The sequence below is a fragment of the Austrofundulus limnaeus genome, unplaced genomic scaffold (assembly GCF_001266775.1).
Source record: "Austrofundulus limnaeus strain Quisiro unplaced genomic scaffold, Austrofundulus_limnaeus-1.0 Scaffold10, whole genome shotgun sequence".
In the NCBI taxonomy this organism is placed as follows: domain Eukaryota; kingdom Metazoa; phylum Chordata; class Actinopteri; order Cyprinodontiformes; family Rivulidae; genus Austrofundulus; species Austrofundulus limnaeus.
The window spans coordinates 1,059,819-1,085,121 of NW_013952412.1; the positions used below are offsets into that span (position 1 = coordinate 1,059,819).

The 25,303-nt window shown below is 37.8% G+C and overlaps 1 protein-coding gene across 2 annotated transcripts in view; it reads right to left on the reverse strand.

Annotated features, from left to right (window-relative positions):
* Positions 1–25,303, reverse strand: part of mgll (monoglyceride lipase) — a gene marked incomplete in the record, with an annotated part of 35,632 nt that overhangs the window by 7,761 nt on the left and 2,568 nt on the right. For both annotated transcript variants that reach the window (XM_014001753.1, XM_014001752.1), the window contains 5 exon segments: positions 139–354; positions 3,047–3,136; positions 3,575–3,685; positions 11,869–12,005; positions 14,752–14,858. In XM_014001753.1, coding sequence (XP_013857207.1) covers positions 139–354; positions 3,047–3,136; positions 3,575–3,685; positions 11,869–12,005; positions 14,752–14,858 — 661 coding nt within the window.

Below are 25,303 nucleotides of genomic sequence, written 5' to 3' on the forward strand. Positions count from 1 at the left end.
ACACACACACACACACACACACACACACACACACACACACACACACACACACACACACACACACACAAGTAATTATCACCCTTTAACCCTCAGTAGTGGGTAATAAGTTGTGATTTGGATAGACAAAATCATACCCACCTCAAACTTCTTGTCAGAACTTGGAACTCTGTCATACATCATGATGGAGCCTCGGATGTCACAGATCTTGTCAGTGTCACCGTGGAGGAGCAGGAAAGGCCAGTTGATGGATGGGATCTCCCTCTCGATTCGATCCGCCGCCACCATCAGCTGCATGCCGAACGACACCCGTAACCTGCCGTGGTAGTTCAGCTCGTCAGCGTCGTACGCCTCCACCTGACGAGAGACAGTGAAGAGTTATGGGAAGAGAGGACAGGGACCAAACATACACTGAGGAGAAAATAAAATAAAGACTGTAGCAAATTTCAAAGAAAAGAGGTTTTGGTTTGTTTTGGTTTATGAAACACATTTTCCAAACTTTGGTGGCTGGGTTTTGTGAAATCCTGCTGAAACATTGTTTTGTTATTGGGTCCTGTTCAATGTTGTTGGTATTTATAAATCACTGCAATATTTTGATGGTGCAATTCTTTTCATATGCATTAAATCATTTTGTGTCCGTCCTACTTGAGTTTGGTTATAACAGAGAAAAGATTCATCATGTTCATAAGCAACAGATGTACTTCCAAACAAGAGAATATTAGGAAGAATCTATAATCATCAGTCTCCAAATCACTGGTGCTAACGTAAACTCAAACATCCCACTCATTTAGAGGAATTGACTTGAAAAATCTGAAGTTTTTGTGAAAATGCCATGTCAGCACTGAGTGCTGAAGATCTACTGAAGATTGCTGAAGAAGCTAAAACTGAATCAAAGTCAAAAGAAGCAAAACACTAGCTAATTGCTTAAAGTAGCAAAAGCTAAAATAATAAAAGGCTGGGTAAAAGCTAAAAGTAGCATTGGCAAATTGCTAACTACAAGTAGCAAAGCTAGCTAAAGGCTAACAGTAACAAAAGGCTAAAACGTAGGAAAAGTCTAGGTAAAAGGTAAAAGTATCAGATAAAGACAAATTGGGGCAATTACGCTAAAGCAGATTAAAGAGAACAAAGTTTTATTGTTAGGCATTTGCATTTTTGGTTTACATTTTTGTCTTTATTTTTTATCTTTTTTTGTCAGTAGAGGGTACTGCTGGGACAGAATAGTGCAGAGTAAACTGAAAAAAATATCAGAGTAAGATACAAAATATCAGAGTAAGATACAAAAGAGGCAACAAGACAATGTGCATCCTGTAATAGCATAATGGCACAGTCTGTGAGTTTAACCATTGTGTCCCATTTCTTCACAGCTGCCCACAACACCATACTTGAGAAGGAATTAAAGCGATATTGTGCTTCTTTTGATTTGCAAAAGAAGTAAAATATTTGGAAAAGTAATACATTTCTAAACACAAAAAGTTAGCACAAACATTTCCTGAACGATTTGAATGTTTAATAGCTAAAATAACATGAAGTATGCAGAAGTTGTTAGATTACAAAGAAAAAAGTAAACAACAAGAATGGTGTGAATGGTTATTGACCTTTCACACAATAAGTGTTCAAATTTGTGATTCTTTATCTGATTCCTCAGCAGAACAGGCTTCGAATAATTTACAAGTTCTTTAAGGCGTTTTAGAGTCTAAAATCTATTTGATCTTTTTGAGACATCATAAATATAAAGTTAATCCACACAAAGACAGCAATGGTACTGAGCATCCATCCATCCATCCATCCATCCATCCATCCATCCATCCATCCATCCATCCATCCATCCATCCATCCATCCATCCATCCATCCATCCATCCATCCATCCATCCATTTGGTTCAGTATTGTGGGGATATTGAGCTTATTTATTTCCACTAGTCACTATTATTATATTATAATATTACAGGTCACTCGTCAATCAGTAGCTAATTAGCCTAACATGCACGTTTTTGGACTGTGAGATGAAACTCGGGAGTCAAACCTGTAACCTTTTTGCTGAAAGGTGACACGTGTTCCACCACTCAGCTCTTATTGAGCAGCTTTATATTTGTTTAGTGTGACCCTTTCATAGATGGACCCAAAACTGTCCCCGAAAAAACAGCAACATTTGACTTCCTCTCTTACATTTTCCTTTTGATCAACTGTCATCATTAAAAGGACATTTTCAAATATTGTGTTTTTTAATGACTGTTTCCATAAAAAAGTTGTCTTTTATCAAATGACCCATGGGCTTGATAAAACAAGGTTCTGTTTACTGATGACCTGTAGGTCAAGGTGTTTCAGTTTTATCTGAATTTGCTCGTGTCCTTGTGGCCTTTAGTGGCAGGCTACTTAAAGTGATTAATGGTTAAGTCAAAGGCTGTGTGAGATGATTGATAAGGGTAAAAAAATCTGTTCCTCAAGCTTTTGTTTTTTTAACTTGAAGATGAGAAAATAAAGACTTATTTTGACTTCTGCTCAGAATAAAAACACGCTGCATCAGAAGAGTTCATCTGACTAGTTTGACTTTGAAAAGATCCTTTGTTTCAGTTCAGCCTTATCTGATGTGTTTATCTATTGTTGTACGTGGAAAAAAACAACTTCCCCGAAGTGACTGTAGGAAGCAGAAGTAGCAGGATGTGGAACTGTGTGTACGACCCCACAGAGTGCCATTACAGGTGCGCGGACGTGACTGCGTGTGTGTTGTCGGTGTTCCTCTGGTTAATCTGTAGCATTATACAAGCAGTTTGGGTTTGAGACAAAGTAAATAAACCTCATTTGTAGTTAAACATAATACGATCCTCTGGAGCAGTGTACTATTTCAAAAATCTGTTTTCCCAGGGGTGGTCTTCATCCTGGGATTGTGCTAAAATGCCTCACTTTTTACGCCCACACAGAGACACACATACTTTTCCCTTAATACCTTCTGAGTATTATTTTTTTTATCACATTTGGATCTGATATTTCAGTTAAACACAACAATGCGGCACATAGTCCCAGTCACGTGCCAACCAGCATCTGCCTCTCACCTGCTTCTTGTCCCGCGAGATCCATTTGGATTCAATGGAGCCCAAAGCCAGGCTGGGCAGCATGTGGTTCAGGATCTTCGCCACAAAAACCTGCAAACAGTTAACAACAAAAACACGCTGAGAATTTCTGTTTATTTGACACGTCCTTCAGGAATGTTGAGTATTTTCGTTGCTTGATTGCTCAGATTCTCAGCTGTTAATACAGTATGCAACTGTTTCGGTGCCAAGGTAAAGAGAAAAACACAGATTTGTTCTTGTTAAAAAGAAAAAAAAATCTAGTCTCATCTGTTTCCACAGAGGTTTTTAACAATGAATTTGAAGACATGTGGCCTTGAAACAATGACACACTTGCGGTGTTGATTCAGCTTGACTGAAAAATTACACAAAAGGATTATCGTTTTCATCAACAGCAGGGCGGAGTGACGATAGAGACGTTAGTCCTGGGTTCAGACACATGAGAAAAAAAAGATGGCAACATAGTGCAGTGGTTCTCAAAATTGTAAAAAAAGAGAGAAAATCGAGAGGTACCTTGAACGGTGTGGCTGACTCTGGGTTGAGCTGAACCATCGGAGCTATCAGAACGACTCCTACAAAATCACCAGGTCTCTCACAGGCTGTCAGGATTGAGATGGCACCACCCTAACAGGGGATAAACACAGATAATATTTAAGTCAGCCTAATGGATATATGTGTTGTTGGAGTACTTTCTGATGATGTCACATTTGTTTTGAAAATCTGAGGGATTCAATGACAGGATTAACCTCTCCAGTCTTCAGGCCTCCACAGTTCTGGGTAATCTCATGCAGACATTCAACATAACGTGAAGTGAATAATTCATACTGGATGTATTGTCTCCTTCTAGAACAAAGTACACTTTCAGCTGAGGGAAGGAAGCAGTTGGTTCTTCTTTCATGTGCAACGGACCACAAATTTCAGAATGATACTGTTTGTTTTTCACTTGCAAATGGTTGTCTATATGAGTTTAGGTCACACAGTTATTGTTAAGCATTAAATAAATAGGTCTAGTGTTTTGTAGGGCGGCCCAGTGGCTCAGTTGGTAGAGCTTTTGTCTTTCAGCAAGAAGGATGCCGAACTGAATCCCAGCTGAGGACTTGGGTAGAGTTCGCATGTTCTCTCTGTGCATGCGTGGGTTTTCTGCAGTTACTCTGGTTTCCTCCCAGATCAAAAACCTGGCTGTTAGGCTAATTGGTAACTCCAAATTGTCAGACTGTGAATGATTATTTGTCTCGATGTGGCCCTGAGATGAACTTGTGACCTGTTCAGGGAGTACCCCACCCCTTGCACAGTGACAGCACCACTATGAGGCAGTAATATTTTCTCCTCTTCATGTTTAGAGATGTGACGCTCGCGAACGATCCGATTCTTTTGAACGGCTCCTTACAACGAATGCCGAATCGAGGGCAGTAAAGAGCCATTTGTAGTTTTATTTCTTTTATTCCTCATATAATCTTTAGTTTTTAATACTTAAATCGCTCCCGCTTTGCTTTTTCATAGGAAATAGGATGAGTTGTGGAGTACAGAAGCCTTCACGTAAAACAAATCCATGTGACGGGATGACGTCATTACGTACGGCTATGTGATGATGTATTTCCCTACATGATGACGTAACACGTTCAGAACCAAACGGCTCTATGAAACAAACGGCTCCCCAAGATCCGGATCCCTTCAAAGAGCCATTTATCCCATCTTTGTTCACATTTTTATTAACTTCTGCCTTTGTGATACATTTAGGAAAACTTTATATATTCCAGGATTACTCCAAGTGTCTTATAGAGTGTATCTCATAACAATTTCTTATTCTTAAGATTAACTGATCAGAACTGATAAATACTGTCCAATATATTTACTTGCTTTTATACTGAATATGTTGGCTACATCAACAAGGAATTAAGAAAAAAATTAGCTGAAATTTACAAATTTGCCAATTTTTTAATATATAATCATTAGGGGTGCAAGATTACATCTGTATTGAATCATTGAATACACACCTGCATTGAACAATACAGATTTTTAAAATTTATTTTATCAGCTTGTCTTCTGAAGATGCTCTGTGGATCTGTGTTCGACTTCTCCACCTAGACTGCATTGCCGAGCACAGATCCACAGAAAAACTTGCTGTTTGAGCATCATTTAATTTAAAAACTGCATTTTTAACATTAAACAAATGTTTATAATTAATTTCAATAAATTACAAGTTAAGAAAGACATGGAAATTTCTATTTTTTGCATCGAAAAAATATCGAACTGTGAGACTAAAGTATCCAACCAAAATGTAAATTTTCTGTATCGTTGCACCCCAATAATCATCTAGTGAAATACTTAAAAAAATCTGACAAAACAGAACAGAAATAGTAATGGATTGAAACTTGATATTTGAGTTTTGACAGATGATTCTGGAGAACAAAAGACAAGGAGTGTCTTCTCTTCTGTGACAGAAAGTAGGTGAGAGGTTCTGATGTAAGCAGCAGTGAGGAAAGTTGTAGGAGGTCAAGCCTAATGTAAAACAATCTGTCTTTTGTTTGGCTGGGCGTGAGTTTCCACCCAGCTCCTTTGTTGCTGTTAATCTACACATAAACCGGGGAGAAAATGTAAAGTCTCAGCCCCTGGGGCAAAATGCGTGCGAAGTGCAGTCAGCTCTCTCCACAAGGCCACTCTGACATGTTCCACATGCAAACCCTCTGATGCAGAGCCATGGTCATTAGCAGCTCTGTGTCCACCAGAACTGGAATTGATTCGTTCTGCCTGACTTTGGTCCGACTTCCTCTTCTCTGTGAGCCACACAGACACAGAGATGCCGAGCGGCTGAATCCATCTCCCACTCTCTCTCGCTGGGTTTGGAAACTGATTGGCCTAAACTTTTGTTTATCTGAGCTTTCTTTTGTCAGTTTGTGTGAATATTCATCAGCTTGGGTTTGATTGCAAGCCCACTTTGTGAAAAGAGGCTCCGCAGGAAGACAGAACATTTCCCACCAGAAAATACTTCACTTTCTGAACAAAGCTCACAACCACTTGCATACAAACACACACAGTTTTATTGTTTTTTTTAAAGAAGTTAGTTTCCCTCTTGAGCACATGCTCAACGTGTGAACATCAGAACTATACTGACCAAATTATAACTCAACGGTAAAAGACAAATGTAGTTAGCTGCCAAACTGCCAGACTGGTTTAACATATTTGATTTTATTTAAATGGATGTTTTTCATAGAGTGTGATTTTGACCAGTGGTGTGGATTAACAGAGTGAGATGTGTGTGAACAGTGAAACCAACAGAAGGAGGATTAGGACAGCGAGGCTCTTTCAGGCTCTGGATAGTGTCCACTACGGGCTTTCTGTCTCTGAACTTTGGTTTGAAGGATGAATGAACGTTTTGTACAACTGCCCTCTGACACCGGGTGGAATTAAACTGCCCAAAAATCCTTTATGAGCTCACACACACAGACAATACATGCACTACAGATCTTTTGTACTCACATGGGATGGTCTAAATACAGATAATGTGAAATAGTAATAAGTGACACAAACAGATGTTTGAATGACTTACATTTTGTTCTGACACATCACTAATTGGCTAAAATATTACACATTATGCATCGAACCTTTATGTTTGGTAGGCCTATAATAGCTGACAGCAATTAAACATGACTGCGGTCAGTCAACCGGATTAAAGATGATTGCCACGGCTAATCAACCATAGGAAACACTTTCATGGCTTTAACTTGTCAGTTTTACAGCTAGAATAGAATAGAATAGAATAGAATAGAATAGAATAGAATAGAATAGAATAGAATAGAATAGAATAGAATAGAACTGCTGACTGAAGTTCTTCTGGGCTTCATTAACAGGCATTCCCACACAAGCATCTCAATGAATACAGATAAAAGCACATTAAAAAACACAAACAAGCTACATAAAGAAAAACTAAATATTTAATACAATTTCAGTATCTGTTAAAAAGTAAAATAAGTTCTCATTTTAATGAGTTACAAGTGGGCATTGCAAATGGTATGAATTATTTCTTGCAAATGTTTTTCCGTGCCAGAGGAACTTAATACCTTCTTGCCTGATGGGAACAACTGGAATAAGTGATGGAGGGGGTGAGACGGATCCTCTGTGATCCGGTTCCTGATCGCAGAGCTCATAAACAGTGGTAATCCGGTAATTTTGCTGGCCTAGCTAATTAAATGTGCCGGTTTAGTTTTGTATTTGAGCATGAGGAAGTTGTACCAGGGTAAAATGTTGAAGGCGAGGATAGATTCTATTAACGATTTATAAACCAGAGTTAAAATCTCCTTCCTCACATTGAGAAATTGTATCTTTCTCAGCAGGTTGTGCCTTTTTAGTCTGTGTGTACATTTAAAACCAAATGTGTGCCCACTAAACAATGAGCTGCAATTTTGTGTCTCAGTATATCGAATTCTCCTCAACTCGTACTCTGAGTGCTAACAGATCACAAGAAAACTTTCAATAAATCTTTGGCATGCAAAGTATTGAATAATATGCTGGTTTATTTAAATGATACCTTTTAATAGCCCTATTATTGAAAATCATGTTAAAAACAAGTGCAAACAAGGTTTATTAAAAATATTAAATATATTCTGTTCAAGTATTACAATGAAAATGGCAATTTAGCTCAAAACGATGGAGTGGGCAACACATTAGGAGGCAAATGGAGGACCAAAAAGCTGAGCAAATATGCATAAAACTGTGATAAACCATTACATAAATAGCCAGTGCTCAGGAAGTAGGACAAATGAGCCTTGGCCAGTATCTCTGCCGGAGAGGGAAAAAAAATGAGAAAGAGTGAGAAGGAGGCCAAGCTGCAGCCATTTGTCAGCATTGCCATGAGCTCATGCAGAATAAAACAATAAACATATAAGGTGGATCAATTAGAGGAGCAGTGTTATCTTCTGAGCCATGCTATTAAACAAAAGGACTGAAAGAACTTTAAATAAACCATTTATTATAATGCATGACAAACGCAGCTATTGTTTTAGTTTGATTTAAAGGGAGATCCGCTCATGCAGGTGTTGTGTGAGAGTGGGACATGATGTTCCTCTGCGGTCTCTGCATTGTAGCTGCTCCCCGCTATTGAAACGGCTCATTGTGCTGTGCATCGTCCAGGCCCCTTTGAGGAGAGATTCACGCAAACAGAGGAGCAGAGGAACAGACTAATGGAAACAGGATGCATCGTTACGACACTGGGAAGCTGGGAAGGGAGGCCTGCAAAAACACGCCGTCAAAACATTGTGTTTGGGCTCGGTTTCCTAAACTCAGAGGCTCTCTGAAGAAGAAAGGCGATGAAAAGGACAGTGAAGCCAGAGAAGGTGAAGAATGGCTGAAAGAGCTTCTAAAGCGTGATCGTTCTGTTATTGTGACCTGAACTTGCACACAAATTATTACACCTGTATCGCCACCTGAGGGTCATTAGGATTTGTGTTAGTCTGATTCCACAAACAAATGTTCAGATATATGGGTGCCAAGTGTAAAAATGCATTTTTCATTATTTAGCTCACATTCTGAGTTAGCTCACTCATATTTTGCTCATTTTCACTAGATGTTAAAAATATAATAGTACTATATAAATATGAAATACTAAATTTAATTGTGTAAATCTAAATGTAAAATGTTGAAGTTTAATGTTGAAGCTTGAATTAAAGAATTTCTGAATGGAAAACGGCCTTTCTTGTTGTTGCTGCTCGGCTCTTGTTATGACATCATCATCCTGAGACAATATCAATCGCTAACGCTTTGAAAGCAGCTAAAGCCTCCTTGCAAGACATCAAACTTGCAGTTGTAGCTGTTGTCCAAGCTGCATGTCAAAATTTCCGACCACAGCAACAATCCTTATTGTTTTCAGTGAACAGATTTTGAATTTAGACTTTAAATCCCATCTTTTTAGCAGTGTTAGAAGCATTAGCAGCGGCTAGCAGAGGCTAGCATTGACATTTGTCGCAAGATGACATCCTCCTTTGTTGAATGAGAACCAAAACATCTTCAGCTAATGGAAAGAAATAAAATACACTAACAACTAACTAACTTTACATCCTTGTACCCAAAACCTCTGACAGTTATAAAGAGAATGATAAATTCAAGTGCAGCAATGATCTATGGTCAAAAAGAAAAAAACTGTATAGGTCTTCTGGATGGGTTCTTCTCTAATGAAACGTTTCGTCTCTTCTCCAAGAGACTTCTTCAGTCTGAGAGTTTCAGGCAAAATTCAGGCTTTTAAGCTCTGCCTCCATGTGACTGATACTCACATCACATGGCTATCGTTGACACCTAATTAACACTTATTGTTAACGGGGTGGAGTYATACTGGCAATAGCCGCGCTGTAGGAGGGGGACAACTGAAAACGGAGYCCTCCACCTCTGTTTAATGATGGACGGTCTTTCTTCACAAAAATGGCAATCAGTATCAGTCATGGAGGCAGGGCTTAAAAGCCTGAATTTTGCCTGAAACTCTCAGACTGAAGAAGTCTCTTGGAGYAGAGACGAAACGTTTCATTAGAGAAGAACCCGTCCAGAAGACCTATGCTATTTTTTTCTTTTTGATTTTTTTACCTGGATTACTGAGATGCATCAGGACAATGATCTATGGTCTTTAAAAAGAAAATTAAATCAGACTCCCTAACCAAACAGAATCTTGGTAAAAGCTTTTAAAATCTCAACTGACTGCAATAAATAAGACAGACTTAATGTAGCAAAAAAGACCAAGAAGATGAAGAAACTGATATCTTTAATGAATTTTTTTAAAATGTAAAACTCCAAGTTAGGGTTAGGGTTAAAAACAGTTAATCTGCCATTTTGGACCACCAATACTGCTCACTTCGAAAACATAAAAAGAAATCGCATCATCTCCAAAATTATAAAAATGTACAAGTACAAAATGTGGGCATGCTGTTCAGCTAAAAGAGATAAACTGAGTGAAGTACAACTGACTCAACCTGTAAACACAGAGAGTAATCATCCATTATGTAACGCATCATTATGGTTTTTGTTCTATTTGTTTGCACTTGTTACTGGGTCACAGAGCACAACAACAAGAGGTTGTGTTGTTCGAAACGCTCTAAATCAATCTCCAAAATAGTTCAATCACCGGCCTGAGTCACACTGTTATGTAATTAATTGGTTTCATCATTCACAAGGTCAAACTGGAGGCTATTCAGCTAAATTTCTCACAGTTGATTTTGGCCGAATTTAACTTTTCAAAGTTCAAAGGTGAAAATAAAAAAAGCTTGAATGTCATTGATAATTTTTTTACGCATTAGCTTTAACCTTGTTGCTTAAAAAGAAAACAATTGGACTATTTTTGAGGGGTTTTAAAAATGTTTCAGCGCTCATTCGAAAGGCTTTTCCTGGTTTTTTTTATGCACCCAGTTTTGATGAGTAGTGAAGTAATTCACACCTTGAGATTAGAAGAAGCCTGTGCCTCACTGACACGTCCACGCACACAGAGTCGCCATCGTGTCAGAGGAATCGAAACAGTCTGAGGTTAAGTCAGGTACGTCTGATCGCACCAATTCAAGGTGTGAAATGTCTGGAGCTCAGTCATAACTAAAGGAATCTAGCTGAGCAATGAAGACTAGTCTAGTTGCTGGTTATAAAAACCATCAACAAAAAGCTAGTTTAAAATCCAGATTTAGAAAAAGTTACAAATATTTAAAGCAACCTGCTTGCCCATTACCCCCAAAACTGAGAAAAGGGGTTAAAGTACAAACAATTGCATTAAAAACCTCTAAAATACTGTATTAAATTGAGTTGTATATTCTGAGACAAAGCTAGGACAGCTAGCGAAGCTAACAGATACTATCTGGTGCTTCCTATTGAAAATAATAGCATAGTGCAGATGTTAATAACATAATCCTAGCAGTCCTAGTAACATTATATGTCACAATCTAAAATTATAGGTAAAGTGAGTCTGGAACTTGTCATATGCTGTATTTATTTTCCTTAGTTTTTTAGTGTTTTCTGTTTTCCCCGTGTATCTCTCCCCTGCTGTCATTCCTATAGCCCCGCCCTTGCTCACATGTTTCTTCTTGTGTCTCCCCAGGTGTTTCCCATTGTCTCTTAATTTGTTTGCCTTTATATTCTGTGTCCTGTCTTCTGTGTTGGTCCATTCATTGCGCTGCATCCCTCAGCCTGTGTGGTGTCTTCGTGTTTTCCCCAGAGATTTCTGTAAGTTTGCTGCCACGACACCTCTTCTTTTGTTGCTCAATAAATCTTTTTTGTTACACTTTGAAATTTTGCCTGCGCCCTGGGTCTGCCTGCACACGTCCTCACAGAACTAAGTGGTACTACTGAGGGAGGGTCAGTAAAATGACAGAATGATTCACCTGCAGTTTTCTCTGTTAAAAGGTTTATTGTAACCATCAACATCAGCCCCAGGTCAGATGGGATTTGTGTCACTGGGTAAAAGGTAAACGGCATTTTACAGAGAAAAGCAAACTTAGTTGGCTTCACTGAACTGTTGGCATTCGCCCCTTGTACACAAATATTCAACGTGGAACTCTCACTGAGCCAAACCAAATAACAAAACAAGCCAAAAACAAGCACAAAGTGATTTTTTAAACCGTATAACCCTTGCTGAATGATGGCAGTAAGCCTTGCCTATTTTATTTACAAATTAATTTATTCAGCTCAGTGATTTGGCTTTTTATATTTAACAATACTGAGTTGTTCTCTTATCTCCTGTTAAGGGCAGGACAGAGGAAGTGAAAACTTATATGTAGCCGAACACTAAACTTAAACAGAACCTGAAGCTTTATTCAGTTCACTAAAACGGATCAAGAAGAGTGTCCTACCATGGAGTGTCCCACAATAAAGACAGGAAGGTCGGGGTGGCGGGACTTCATGAGGTCGATGTGCTGCAGAGAATCCCTGATGTAAACTTGAAACTCTTTGACGATCATCCTCTCACCTTCACTCTGACCATGACCCACTGGAAGAAATTAGAAAAGAAGAGTGGGGTGTTAAAATGTAGCTGAAATAGGAAAAATTGGTCATAAAAACAAAATAGTTAGTACTTATGATCTAAGTGGTGTTTTTTCTTATAAAATGATACATAACCATGATAGTTTTCCATTGATGGTATAGTGACATCCTAAAATTATGAAAGAAAAAAATCAAAAGGAAGGTTACGAAACAAACTGGCTACAAATGAAAGATGGTGAAAACTCATATTCATTCAGGCCATGATCAATCCAAGAAAAAAAAGAAAAGAAAAAATGTTAAGAAAACAAAAACAACTGGATTTTTATTCTGAAACTGAAGACGTTTCTCTTCCTATCCAGGAGGCTTCATCAAATGCGTTTAAAATCACTTGGCAGCCATCTTGAATTGAGTTGGCTTCATACACCCATTTATTATTTCCTGATATTTGTATATAAATCCATCCAGTGGTTCATGAGTTATTTTGCAAATAAACAGACAGAGATGACTGAGTAGTTATTGGGTGGAATGCAAAATTTGGTACGGCTTCTAACTTTAGGTCCTTGTCAAAAATACTGAAAAGGTGTAACCAAAAAATAAATAAACGAATGAACGAACGAACAAACAAATAAATTAAACACTTAATCTTTGATCATAATCACGAGTATTCTTAAATAATGTTGACAGACAAATGGTCAGCGTGAGATGAAAGAAATCTCAAGGTTGTTCAGTGTGTAAATGAAAAAGACAAAATACTTTTATTTAGTTGGAAATACACGTGAGAGAAAAATAAATATAAGAAAGATCTCAATTTGATCCAGAGCTGCCCAAGGCAGTGTTTGTGCGTCTATGTGTGTGTATTTGAGTGTGACAGAATAAATGAAAAATTAGTGTCTGCAGGGTCTTGTTCCATTTCAATAAATTTCTTTTAACAGAGCAACGTTTCAAAAGGTGTCACTGAGCAGCTCGTGACGAGACTCTGATATTCACTTTTTAAAAAAATCTCAGTCATTCAGTTCTTCATTGAGATTTCCTCAGCTGAAAATCATCCTCTCTCTGCTGGATTGTTCCCTTATAGAGCAGAACGATGGGCCAACATTCTGTGGTTTACCATATAAGCTGTGCAGTTGCTGCATTTTCTCTCTGTGCATATTTGGGGTTTTCTCAGGCTTCTTCCTTCAGCAACTGTCTGTACTGAACAGAACAAAATGTGTTTCCTTGTAACATGTATGTGTCTTCACATCAGACAGACTGAACTGATACTCTTATTTTTTTTTTCAGTTTCTAACTCATCCATCTCTCAAAACAAACCCATCTTTGGTTGTTTCTGCAGCAAACAGAACTGTGAGAACAGAACTATCCTGGTCTCTGACCTGCTGCCTCTGGATGACAAAACTGCAGCACTAACCACTGAGCTACCACAGCACACAAAACCAAGATTTGTGCTGCTTTGTTGTTGTGTCTGGAGCATTATGTTACCTCAAAACATTGGTGTGGTTTTTATTGTTCCATTTTCACAAAGACAAAATATATTCATTTGAACGATATTCCTCTGCTGTAGACAAAACGTCCACGTTTTGTTGTACGGCATAAACACAATTAGAGGATATTACATTGTTTCCCAGCTTACTGAACCTAACAGTAAACAGATCAGCATGAGAAAATTTGCTGCTTGACATTGCTACACAGCTTTTTGAAAAAGACATCTTCTAATCTTTGACCCATGGATGTGGAAAAAGAGCAACTCCCAAAATTTAAAACGATTTTAGTTTAAAAGCTAAAAAATGAAAGCCTCACTGTATTAGCATTAACATTATGGGGTGCCGTTTGTAAAGTTACACAGTCAAAAATTACCACCAATGTTTTTGCTGTATTTAGCCTTTTATAAGAAAAAAAAGAGCAGATTTATTTTTCAAAGTCAGTTTTTCACCATATGGTTCATACATTTATAAATGTCAGAGTTTATAAACTAAATATTTAACTTACAAATTAAATATTTAGTTAACAAGCAAAATATTTAACTTGTGACTTAAATATTTAGTTTTGAGCTAAATATTTAGCTTGAAACTTAAATATTTAGCTAGCTACCTAAATATTTAACTAAATATTTAAGTTGCAACCTAAACATTTAGTGTAGCTAGCTAAATATTTAAGTTAAATACTTAGGTACCTAGCTAAATATGTAAGTTGCAAGCTAAACATTTAGCTCAAAACTAAATATTTAAGTCACAAGTTAAATATTTAGCTTGTTAACTAAATATTTAATTTGTAAGTTAAATATTTAGTTTATAAACTATGACATTTATAAATGTATGAATCATATGGTGAAAAACTGACTTAGAAAAATAAATCTGGTCTTTTTTTTTCTTATAAAAGGCTAAATACAGCAAAAACATTGGTGGTAATTTTTGACTGTGTAACTTTACAAACGGCACCCCATATAACGTAAGTAAATAGTTTGGAAAAGTATCTACTTGGAAGTTTTGTTGACACACTGTGACTGATCTGATGATACTTAAACCTGTTTTACCAGTTCTCCGCTAAGTTGTGATAACGAAACAAATATGTTTACCTTGACTCCACATCTAGTTCGTCATCTGAGGCGCGGCTGCAGAAAGGGTTAACTAAATGATGTTTGGAACAGCAGGACTGATGGAGCCAGTGCAGAAGCTGTGTGCGAGGACCACTGATAAACACTATGAGGGTGTGAATGTATGCACAGGCCTCCGGTCCTGTGATGTTTGTTGTTCACTCACCGTGATCATGTGAGAAAACCAGCAGGGACAGATCCTTCAGTCTCTGTGCCATCTCATTGTACGGACCACTGTGCTCCCCGGCTCCATGAGCAATAAACACCAGAGCCCTGAGGAGAGGAGAGGGGAAGAAAATGTTTAATTTTTACCGAAGGAGACCTTCAAGTGACCCCATTTCCATTTTTTCCTCCCCGCTCTAATAGACACAAACAACTTAGAAGTTTACAATCTGCACGGGAGGGCTGCTTCCTTGATTTATGGATAAATGCTCCAAACTAGGAATGTTTATGCTTGGAAATTAGAGTTTCAAATTAAAAGACAAAGGCATTGAGAGATTTAATATGAAAGTACATTTTTGTTTACTCGTGCATCATTCTGTGTTTAACCGTGAATGTTTGTGCAAAGGACAGACAGCGACAAACAGGATGATGGAAAACTCACGAGCAACAGCAGAGAAAGGCAAGCTGAAAGTGAAGCAGACTGTGTTCAGAGACAACAGCTATCATCCATCTGTCCATCTGCCTGCCTCTACACACCCCTGCCTTCTCGAATCAAAACAGACACTGGGAACGCCAGCAAAACATTATATAACCCCACAAAAAATGCAGCGAAAACAGGTAAGTTTCCTGCTATAATTTTGAAGCATTTAAAGCAATAAAATGTTGAGACAATTTGAAAATGAGGATTGCATTGTTCTTTTCCAGAAAAAACTGTCTCCAGTGACTACGTTTTCTTTTAAAGCATTTCAAAAAAATTGATCTAAAATGCGCTCCAATACTGGCAGCAAAATGGCAAATCGCTGCAGGAGAGGAGCATGAAATAAACGGAACATTATGAAAAAAAAAAGAAAAAGAAACGATTTTTAATTTGAGGCAACATGTCCAAATAAAGAACCGCTCAGGATTTTTAAGAACTGAGTGACCATTGATAATATCTGAATGCAACTGATGACATTTTTAGATTTAGTTAACAACCACCCACGTCTTTTCACAACATTAAGATATTTGCAGATTTTAATAGGAGGCTCGACTTTTTATGGGTTGTGCAAAAACCATTGTTAAATAAATCTATAATTTAGGAAAATACAAGAAATAGATAAGTAATGTTGCTAAATTGGTGGAAAATTGAATTATATTTCAAAATGTGTTCTGAGAATCAGGGATCATCCTTGCATGTTTTGTTTAATAGTCTCTTTCAGTCAGCCTTTGTAGCCTTTAAATGTTTTTTTTTATTATGTCAGGCATGGGCAACTGAAGGCCCATGGGCCGTATATGACCTGTGGGTGCCTCAGCTCGGCTGGCCTAACTTTTTTTATCTTAAAAAGAAAAATTCTTAGATTCTTTGAATCTAAGGGTGTTTTTACAAATACATTTTTCTTGGAAGGTAGACGATCTGTTCACAGAATTTCAAGGCAAACCTGTTTAGTCTGCTTAGAGACGCTGTCTGCCATGAAGGGTTTTAATATACGTTGCCACTACAGCGCGCTGCACAAAGCTAAATATGAGAAGTTTACTGAAGTCACAAGTACATAAACAACAGCAAAGTTTTACCAGAACCACAACCAGCAGGATATGTTGTACTTCAGCTTGTTTATTTTATTAAGTGTTCATTTTTTGTTTGATTCAAACATTTGTATTCGAGAATAATTGTTATACGTTCATTTGTTAAGTTACTGCACTCTATATTGGTTTAATAAACATACATATGTATATAATGATGGTTTTATTACATTTGGGTAAGTGTGAAGCTCTATGCAGTCCTCTGGTAATGTTAACAAAAAATTGCGGTCTTTTCCATCATTTAAAGGGGCAATATCATGTGTAAAATAAGCTTTTTTGAGTTTTATATCATGTTATAATGTTACACTCTCATAAAAAACATGCCCAAAGCCTTGCTTTGACTCATTCATGCATGTTTGAGAAATCCTGCAGTGTTTTTAGCAAGCCATGCTGAGGAGCAAAACGACAGGTGGGGACCAGAAACGCCTTTTGGGACCAGAAACGTGCCTGGGAAGTGTCTTTAAGCCGAGCTTCCTCATCACAGAGCACACCTCCCCACCCCCCGCCCATGACTCCTGCAGGCTCTCGGCAGTAACAAAGCAAACGAGTGAAAGTGAAAGTGAAACTTAAACTGTCTGCTGCTCTTAACACTATTTCTCACTCAGTGAAGCTATTTTCAGATTCAAAATACCTTTGAGGAAATGTATTTTCAGATGACAACTAAACTGCATCATTGCGCACGCGCAACTCCCGCCCCCACCTCGAAATGGGCGGGTTATAAGCAGAAGGTGGTTTTTAAAGAGATAGAGGCCAATTTCAAGGCGTTTAGAAGAGGAAGTGATGAGAAGATAAATTTATTTTCTATCTAAACATAAAAACAGCATTTTAATAACAACTAAAGGTGACATGGATACTTTATTATGGTATAGTATTTAAATGTTTGCCTGAGAAACACATAATATTGCCCCTTCAAGTTGCCCGTCCCTGCTACATGTGCCTATCAATCAGGGGAGCTGTGGCGAAACGCTGGTGTTCTTTCACTGAGGAGCATCAGTGATGCTGAGAGAGAGAAGCAGGAGCTTCAATAAGCAGCAGCAGACAATTAACCCGATTGCATTCAGCGACCGAGGAAGGAGAGAACAAAGTGAAACGGGGGGAACGTCAGAGACAGTGTGAGGGGTGGGAAGACTAGAACAGAGGTAGCTGTTCATCAGGCTGTATTAGCACATTTCACTCACAGCTCTTCCCCTCCTTTTGAGGGAACCATCGCTCGGGGCTAAGACTTCCTCTGCACTCAGAATGAGTGAATGTGAATGAGGGTCTTTGTGAAAGCCCAAAAATATTCTGCAGCACACAACCAGAGGGGCTGCAGACTATTAGTTTGGGGGGTAATTTAGATTTGTTGTCAAGGCAACTGTACAGTGAACATGCAGCATGCTCCGTTTATAATTTCCCGTCTTTCTTTTTGAGATTCTCCATCCGTCACATCCACAAACGTTCATTTATTTATTTATCGACTGATTTGCAGGAGGAGCACGCTTCTTGCTTCTCTGCGCTTTAGTTCTGCTCATGTTTGAGAAGTCATAAACGAAGAAGAAGGAGGAAAAAGAAAATTAAGATAAAGCAACGTTCACACGTTGTAAAAGATGCAAATACTGTGTTTTGCAAGTCTGGAGTGTTTGAATATCCACCAACTGAAACTCAGCAAACATTGTGACATGATTCAGGCATCATCAGTATGTTGGCTCAGCTGTGTGAAGCCAGCCCACTCTTTCCACTTTACTAAGTCTGGTAAGGCTCGAGAGACACTTGTTTACAGCAAGTCATATTTTGTGCGGGCGATATGCCTTTATACTGACAAATATAAAAACACACCCCCTAATCTGCTCTGGCCTTACAGAAAAAGAAGCTCACTGACAGTTGGACGATGCTAAAAAAGTTGGTTTCAGCTACATTTAAGCACCCAAAATGTCTCCTGTATTTAGGAGGACAAAACGTGCCCTTCCTCATTTTACATTACAATCAATGCATGCCAGCACTAAACTCCAGTGGTGCATTATAGCTTAAAAGTGTGCGCTGACTCACCATTATGCTTTTTGTTTTCCCACGTGCAGTCTAAATATATCTGCATACTTTCTTGTTACTTCAGCCTTTGCTATATTAAACACTTCAGCTCATGGAAGGAATGGGTGCTACGTTTTTGAAAACTTTATAAAAAATATATAAAACTTTATTTACATATATTTTTCCTGTAGGTACGCATTGAAATTTGTTCCAGTTCCTTCAAACACATTGCTCTTTTTTAAAATCTGCACACATTTTTTAAGGGAATAGTGATTTCTCATTAGAGGTTTTTCCTTCTGTCTCTCTGTCATGGGAACTGAAGACCCACTTGTGTCTCACGCAGTTTTATGGAGCTGGAACAACGTGGTCAATAACCGGCCTTGTTAAATCACCCTGAGAGTGAGAGACAGTTTATGCCTCCCACTGCCTTTACAGAAACAACTGAGGGCCTAAACAAAGTCTAGGTCCTAATCCCCTTCATGCAATGTTGGAGGAGGAATGCAAGACCACAGAAAGGATTCACACAATGTTTACAATCTGAGGAGGAGAGTAAACACCAAAGGTATATACAGAATCAGATTATTGTTATTTTTTTTGCAGTATGGATCAAAAACCATACAGTGATGTGTCACTGGATTTGTCCTAATTAAACTAACATGAAAAGAATAAAAATGAAGTTTTCTTGATTCAGTACATTTGTGTTGTATTTAAAACACCTTCAGTCTGAACTCCCCAGTGACGGGAAGATTTGATGCACCTGGAGCAGAATAAAAAGGATGTGACGGAGAAGAACAATGAGACAGACTCTGACACGTGGAATGTGAGCGTGACAAACCAGAATGGAAAAGGATGCTGGAAACGAGGAAGTTCCAATGAAGTGTGTGTCAAAGCATGCTGAGCGGAAAGAAAGAGGAAATTGCAGTGATGGACAGAAATTAAAGGAGACAAGCTGCAACAGGAACGTTTTACAGCAGTGAAGCAGAAAGGCAAACCTGAAACAGGATTTACATTTAAGACGATCCTCGGCACAGCCGAACATTTCACATTGATTTTGTGAGTGAGTCCAACTCACAAATTAATTTAATTTCTGGTAACAAAGTTCAGTTTCTTTTATTTGAGTGTAACAACATCCTATTTGAGATGATAGGTTCTACCGTACATTTTTGAAAAGTATCTCACTCTACAATTTTTTGTTCTATTTCAGTTATTTATATGTCAAAACATTCAGCTCATTCAGGACTTTCTGGCCACGCCTTTTAGTACTTCAGTATTTATACTTTTTGCAATATTTTGCTTTTTCTGCCATTTTTGTTTCATACTGTACATGAATGGAGCTGTCTCCAACATCCTTAAAATCCTTCAAAATAGTTAAACCTTGCCTGCACTTTTTGTTTTGTTTCTCCTTTTTTAAAATTCCTTGTTAATTAGCTTCCTTCAGCTTTTTTTGTGCTAATTTTAGCTTATTTCTGTTTTCAGCTATCTTTCTACTTTTTTCATCATTTCTAATAAAAGTTTTTTGTACTTTGTCAGCTTCTTTCTGAAAGTTTAGACTTTTCTTGCATTTTTCAGTTGTTTTCTGCAATTTCTTTTAGCTATTTTCAGAGACTTTTGGCTTTTTTACAGCTAAATTCGTCTTTTTGTGTTAATTATAGCTACTTCTTTTAGTCGCATAACTCAGCAAACAAGCTTTTTCTGCTTTTTTGTGCTAGATTCAGCTTTTTCAGCTGCTTTTTAGCTACTTTTCTGCAATTTCAACATTTTTTGCTATTTTACAACAAATTGCAACATTTGTGTATGCCTTTTTTCTGCAGAAGTTTTTCAGCATTGAGTGCAGAAAATGCTAATTCTCTAGATATCCTTTAAATCAACTTAAATTAACTTTGTGGTTCTTTTCTGCAGTTGTGTCACGGGAGCAACAGTTTCAAGGATGGACTCTCCAGCTCCTCCTGGAGGACCTCAAACCGTTCTGTGGACATGGAGGACTCACAACCCCTCTAGTGAAATCTGAATCTGCTCTGGGAGCTGCTCCCTGACTTTCCTGAAAAACCTCCATAGAGAGGTGCCTATAAGGCATCCGCACCTCACCTGACTCATTTCACCACAGAGAAACAGTGTCTTTGCTCCAAACATCACCTTATGGAGGAAGCTCATATCAGCACCGTACACCATGGATCTCATTCTTTTAGTCATGATTCTTATCTGGCTTAGCTCCTTCTTCTACCATTAATCACTGAATGAAAACTATTTTATGATGGTTAAAGTTTTTTTTAATCAAAAAGACAAAAAATTGTATCGGTCCTCTGGACGGGTTCTTCTDTAATGAAAVGTTTCGTCTCTCRTCCAAGAGACTTCTTCAGTCTGAGAGTTTCAGGCAAAATTCAGGCTTTTAAGCACTGCCTCCATGTGACTGATACTCACATCACATGGCTACCGTTGACACCTAATTAACACCTATTGCTAACAGGGGGTGGAGTGATACTGGCAATAACCGCACTGTAGGAGGGGGACAACTGAAAGCGGAGGCCTCCACCTCTGTTTAATGATGGATGGTCTTTCTTCACAAAAATGGCTTCCTTTACTCCTCTCTCAAACCAACGTTCCTCTCTATCAAGAATGAGAACATCCTCATCTCTGAAAGAGTGACCGCTGGCCTGTAAATGAGTGAAAACTGCAGAGTTCTGGCCATTAGATGTAGCTCGTCTGTGTTGGGACATTCTTGGGACACAGACGAGCTACATCTAAGCTACATCTAATGGCCAGAACTCTGCAGTTTTCACTCATTTACAGGCCAGCGGTCACTCCTTCAGAGATGAGAATGTTCTCATTCTTGATAGGGAGGAACGTTGGTTTGAGAGAGGAGTAAAAGAAGCCATTTTTGTGAAGAAAGACCGTCCATCATTAAACAGAGGTGGAGGCCTCCGTTTTCAGCTGTCCCCCTCCTACAGCACTGCCATTGGCAGTATCACTCCACCCCCTGTTAACAATAGGTGTTAATTAGGTGTCAACGATAGCCATGTGATGTGAGTATCAGTCACATGGAGGCAGTGCTTAAAAGCCTGAATTTTGCCTGAAACTCTCAGAATGAAGAAGTCTCTTGGAGGAGAGATGAAACGTTTCATTAGAGAAGAACCCGTCCAGAAGACCTATACAGTTTTTTTTCTTTTTGATTTTTACCTGGATTACTGAGATGCATCAGGACGTTTTTTTTAAATATTTATTCATTTGTTTTGTCAAAAATATCAAAACTTTAAGTACTTTTTTTTTGTAAACCATCCTCCACAGACACAGTGGAAATGAGCAGCAGTGGAAATAAAAAGCCTGAAAATAAAGAGAGACACAAATTTAGAAGAAAACAACCCTATTTTTATGTATGTTACAGTCAGTTGCAAAACAAACGTTATGTAAAAGTACAGGTGTTCGATGTTTAACTAGCTCCAGGTGTGTGGATAGTTTACAATTGTCCACGCCAACCCAAGTTGGACGTAAAGCTCATCAATCATTACAAAAATCTCTACGCTGTGTTTGTTTACCTTTCACCTGCTTCCTGCTTCCAGTGAAAGAACCTTACAGAAACTCGGCCACCTTTAACCTGCTTCTTTAAGCTCATTTTAAAAGAAAAAAAAACAATAAAATTAGGTTTTTAAGCTTTAATCCTTTATCATGATATATAAAATGTTTAGTTATTTCTCATTCATTTTTTCCCCAAGGATTTTTTTTAAATTCCCTTGAATCTGTTAATAACAGTTTTATGTTTTTCCTGGATAAAGCTGTGACAAAACAAATATCAAAAAAATAAATTGCTTCCTTATTTGATAAGTGTTCAGATTTGGGATGTGTGAGTAATATTCTCACGACCGCAAACACAAGACCATGATTTCAGCTTTCCACATGAAACTTTACAAACAAGCTGCAACAATCAAACTCTAGCATTTCAGACACTTTTCACATGCACTTTATGCAGATTTTTTTTCCTTATTTTTCACTGCTGAAAAGAAGCCAATAAGCCCAACGAAGACATTTAAAAAAATGACTTTTTATTGTAATTTTTTTTTGCCTGCCATCATCTTCGCTTAAATACATCGAATTAAAAGTGACTATTGAAAAAACAAATAAATAAGTTCTGCCTCCAGGTTTTATAATTGACAAAATAGCTTTTAAAATGCTTCCTTTTGCTTGGTAATTATGTGCCTGCTGGCTGCAAATGTTTTACGTAGTTTATATTTTTTAATACCTATTTTCATGTTTTGTTCTTGCAGTAATTAATAACCCTCGCCAGCCGGTTTACATAAAGGTCACAATAAACAACCAACACGGTTTCCACACTTTCACTCAGTGTGAGGTTTTTATTTTAACCTGAACGCTTTAGTTGTGCTCTATGATTCCACAAAGACTTCATGTAAAAACATCATAAACTGTGGCTCCCAGAGAGTTGAATAATTAACAGTAAACATGAGATCCGGGTTAAAGCATAAACAGTATCATCATAAAAATAGGAGCCAAAAAAAATAACCCTTTAGCAACATTGTTAGTTTTGCTTTTAACCTTGGAATCTGGGAGATAAAAAGTTGTAACACCTAAACATGTGCCAATCCTGTGCATCGTTGTTGTGAGTCTACAGCTTTCTCAGAGGCCATTGGAGAACAGAAGTATACTTAGCACAAAAGGTAAGGAAATTTGTGTTTGGTGGATTATTTCTGTGTTAACAATGCTTCTTGACAGTAAATCTTATGCAAGATTGGCAGCACCTGAACCTCAAAACAAGTGTCAATAACAGCAAAATAAGCTGGCAAATTTTTCACGTGTGTAACCCACATACTGCTCTACTGCTCATCCCATAAATGCACGTTCCTTACAAATGTGGCACCATTTAAAAGGGAAATTAACAGGCTTTCCAACCGTACAAGATTCACCGCCAAGAAACATTGTTACAACAATGAAATAATCTTTACAAAATACACATTTTCTTACTTTATGTGCTCAGCTTATAAAAAAGGATAGTTGAGAGTTTAATTGCGTGACGCTGGTGTCATTTATCAGCTTCTTTCATCCAAAGTGACAACAGAACACATATTGAGAAGAACATCAGCGGTAATGAGAGAATGAACGTCTTGCACAAGGACACTTTGTCACAAGACAGAATTAAACCCCTAATTTTCTCACTAAGGCAATCACACTACATCATGTCCTGTTCAGACAAATCAACATTATCTTTGGACAAGAATTACTCTCAGATTAAAAAAAATAAACAATACAAATACCATAAATAAATAAATAAATAAATAAATAAATAAATAAATAAATAAATAAATAACAGTGAAGGGACTAGATGTGGCTCATGGGTGCACATAAGATACTATGAAGGTGGGCCTGTGTCAGAATGAAACACTGGTTTTTAATTTATAAAACACATGATAAACCTACAGTATTTCACCCAAGTTACAGGAGCGGCTAACAGCAAAAAATAAATAAATAAATAAATAAATAAATAAATAAATAAATAAAATAAAATAAATAAATAAAAATAAAAATACCTTAATGAGACTGAGGTTCAGTGAAGAACGCAACCATCCTGTTTAAGTTGTGTTTTCACTGCAGCAATGTGTACTTGTGGAAAATGTTGAACCTTTTCATTATTCTAACAAAACATAGATAGTTTTTTTAATTTTTGGTCTGCTTTAACCATAGTAAGAAAAAGGCAGACAAATACATCATAATGCATGTCATAGGAACTCTGGAATCTGCTTCGCCTGCGCCTGTTTGTACTTTTAGCATGCTTGACCTCGAGTGAGAAAGCTCTTACATAATAGAAGCCATTCAAAGCTGCAGGTCTGAAACAGTTACAACTCTGGGGACTCTGCAGTTATTTTTATTCTGCTGTGATTCAGCGTCTTACTTTGAAGCAGATGAGAAAGTATGCCAACAGCACAAAAAGAAATATGAACCAAAAATAAATCAAAATAAACGGTCGACAGGAGAAGCTTTAGCTGATGCAAGAACTGGAGCATCAACAGAAAGAGACTTCAGCTGGCTGTGGCATTTTGGTATAGAAATCCAGTTTTTATGGACAGCCATGCTCGCAAAAAGAACATCTTGGTGCTTGCAGCTCACACACACACACACACACACAGGAACACACATATTGCCTTCGTCTCTCAGCAGCAGGCGATAATCGAAAAAATGAGTGCAGAATAAACGATTCTGCAAACTATGATCTGGGGGTCTTTGGCGATGCAACACATCAGAAAGAGAAATTAAATGAAACACCTGCGTGTTTTGTGAATGAGCTGTGTCCTCTGGATTCTGTCTCATCACAAACATATGGCTCTAAAGCGCGTGCCACATCTGTGTTTGGTTCTGCGTTGTGTGTTTCATCCACTGCCACAGACACATGTGTGGGGAGGGTGCGGAGGAAAGGCACACCGCAGAGGCCTCCAACAAGAAAAACATGACTGGAAACTAGTCAGAGGGCTTTGTGCATCTATAAAATCAGTCATCTGATGATTGACATCTTTTTGTCATTTCTCCAAGTCGGGATTCAAAGCAGCTGAATCACTTGTGCAGGAAATTAAGCAGGGCACTAATTAAAAAAATGCTAATTTTATTTTTTTAAATGGTCAAAAAACATGTTTTTGGGGAGTTAAACCTTGAATAACTGAGGGAATATTGAATTTCCTGTTCAAAGATTAATAAAGTTTTTTCTCTTTTCTTTTCTTAAGAGCCTCTTTGTGTTTCTAAATGGGGTCACAGCACAATATCAGTTAGAAGTGCACATGGTGTTTACTAAAACGAGAGGCCTAACCTAATTTAAGTGTTTTTATTCAACGTAACACAATAGGACTAAAGACTAAATAATGAAGTATTTTTAACAGTTTAACTGATTTTTTGAAACCTCTTAGAGCTTCATGCTGGTGGAGATTCTTATCAGGAGTCATCTAGGTCATGATCAATCCACATAATAATAATAATAATAATAATAATAATAATAATAATAA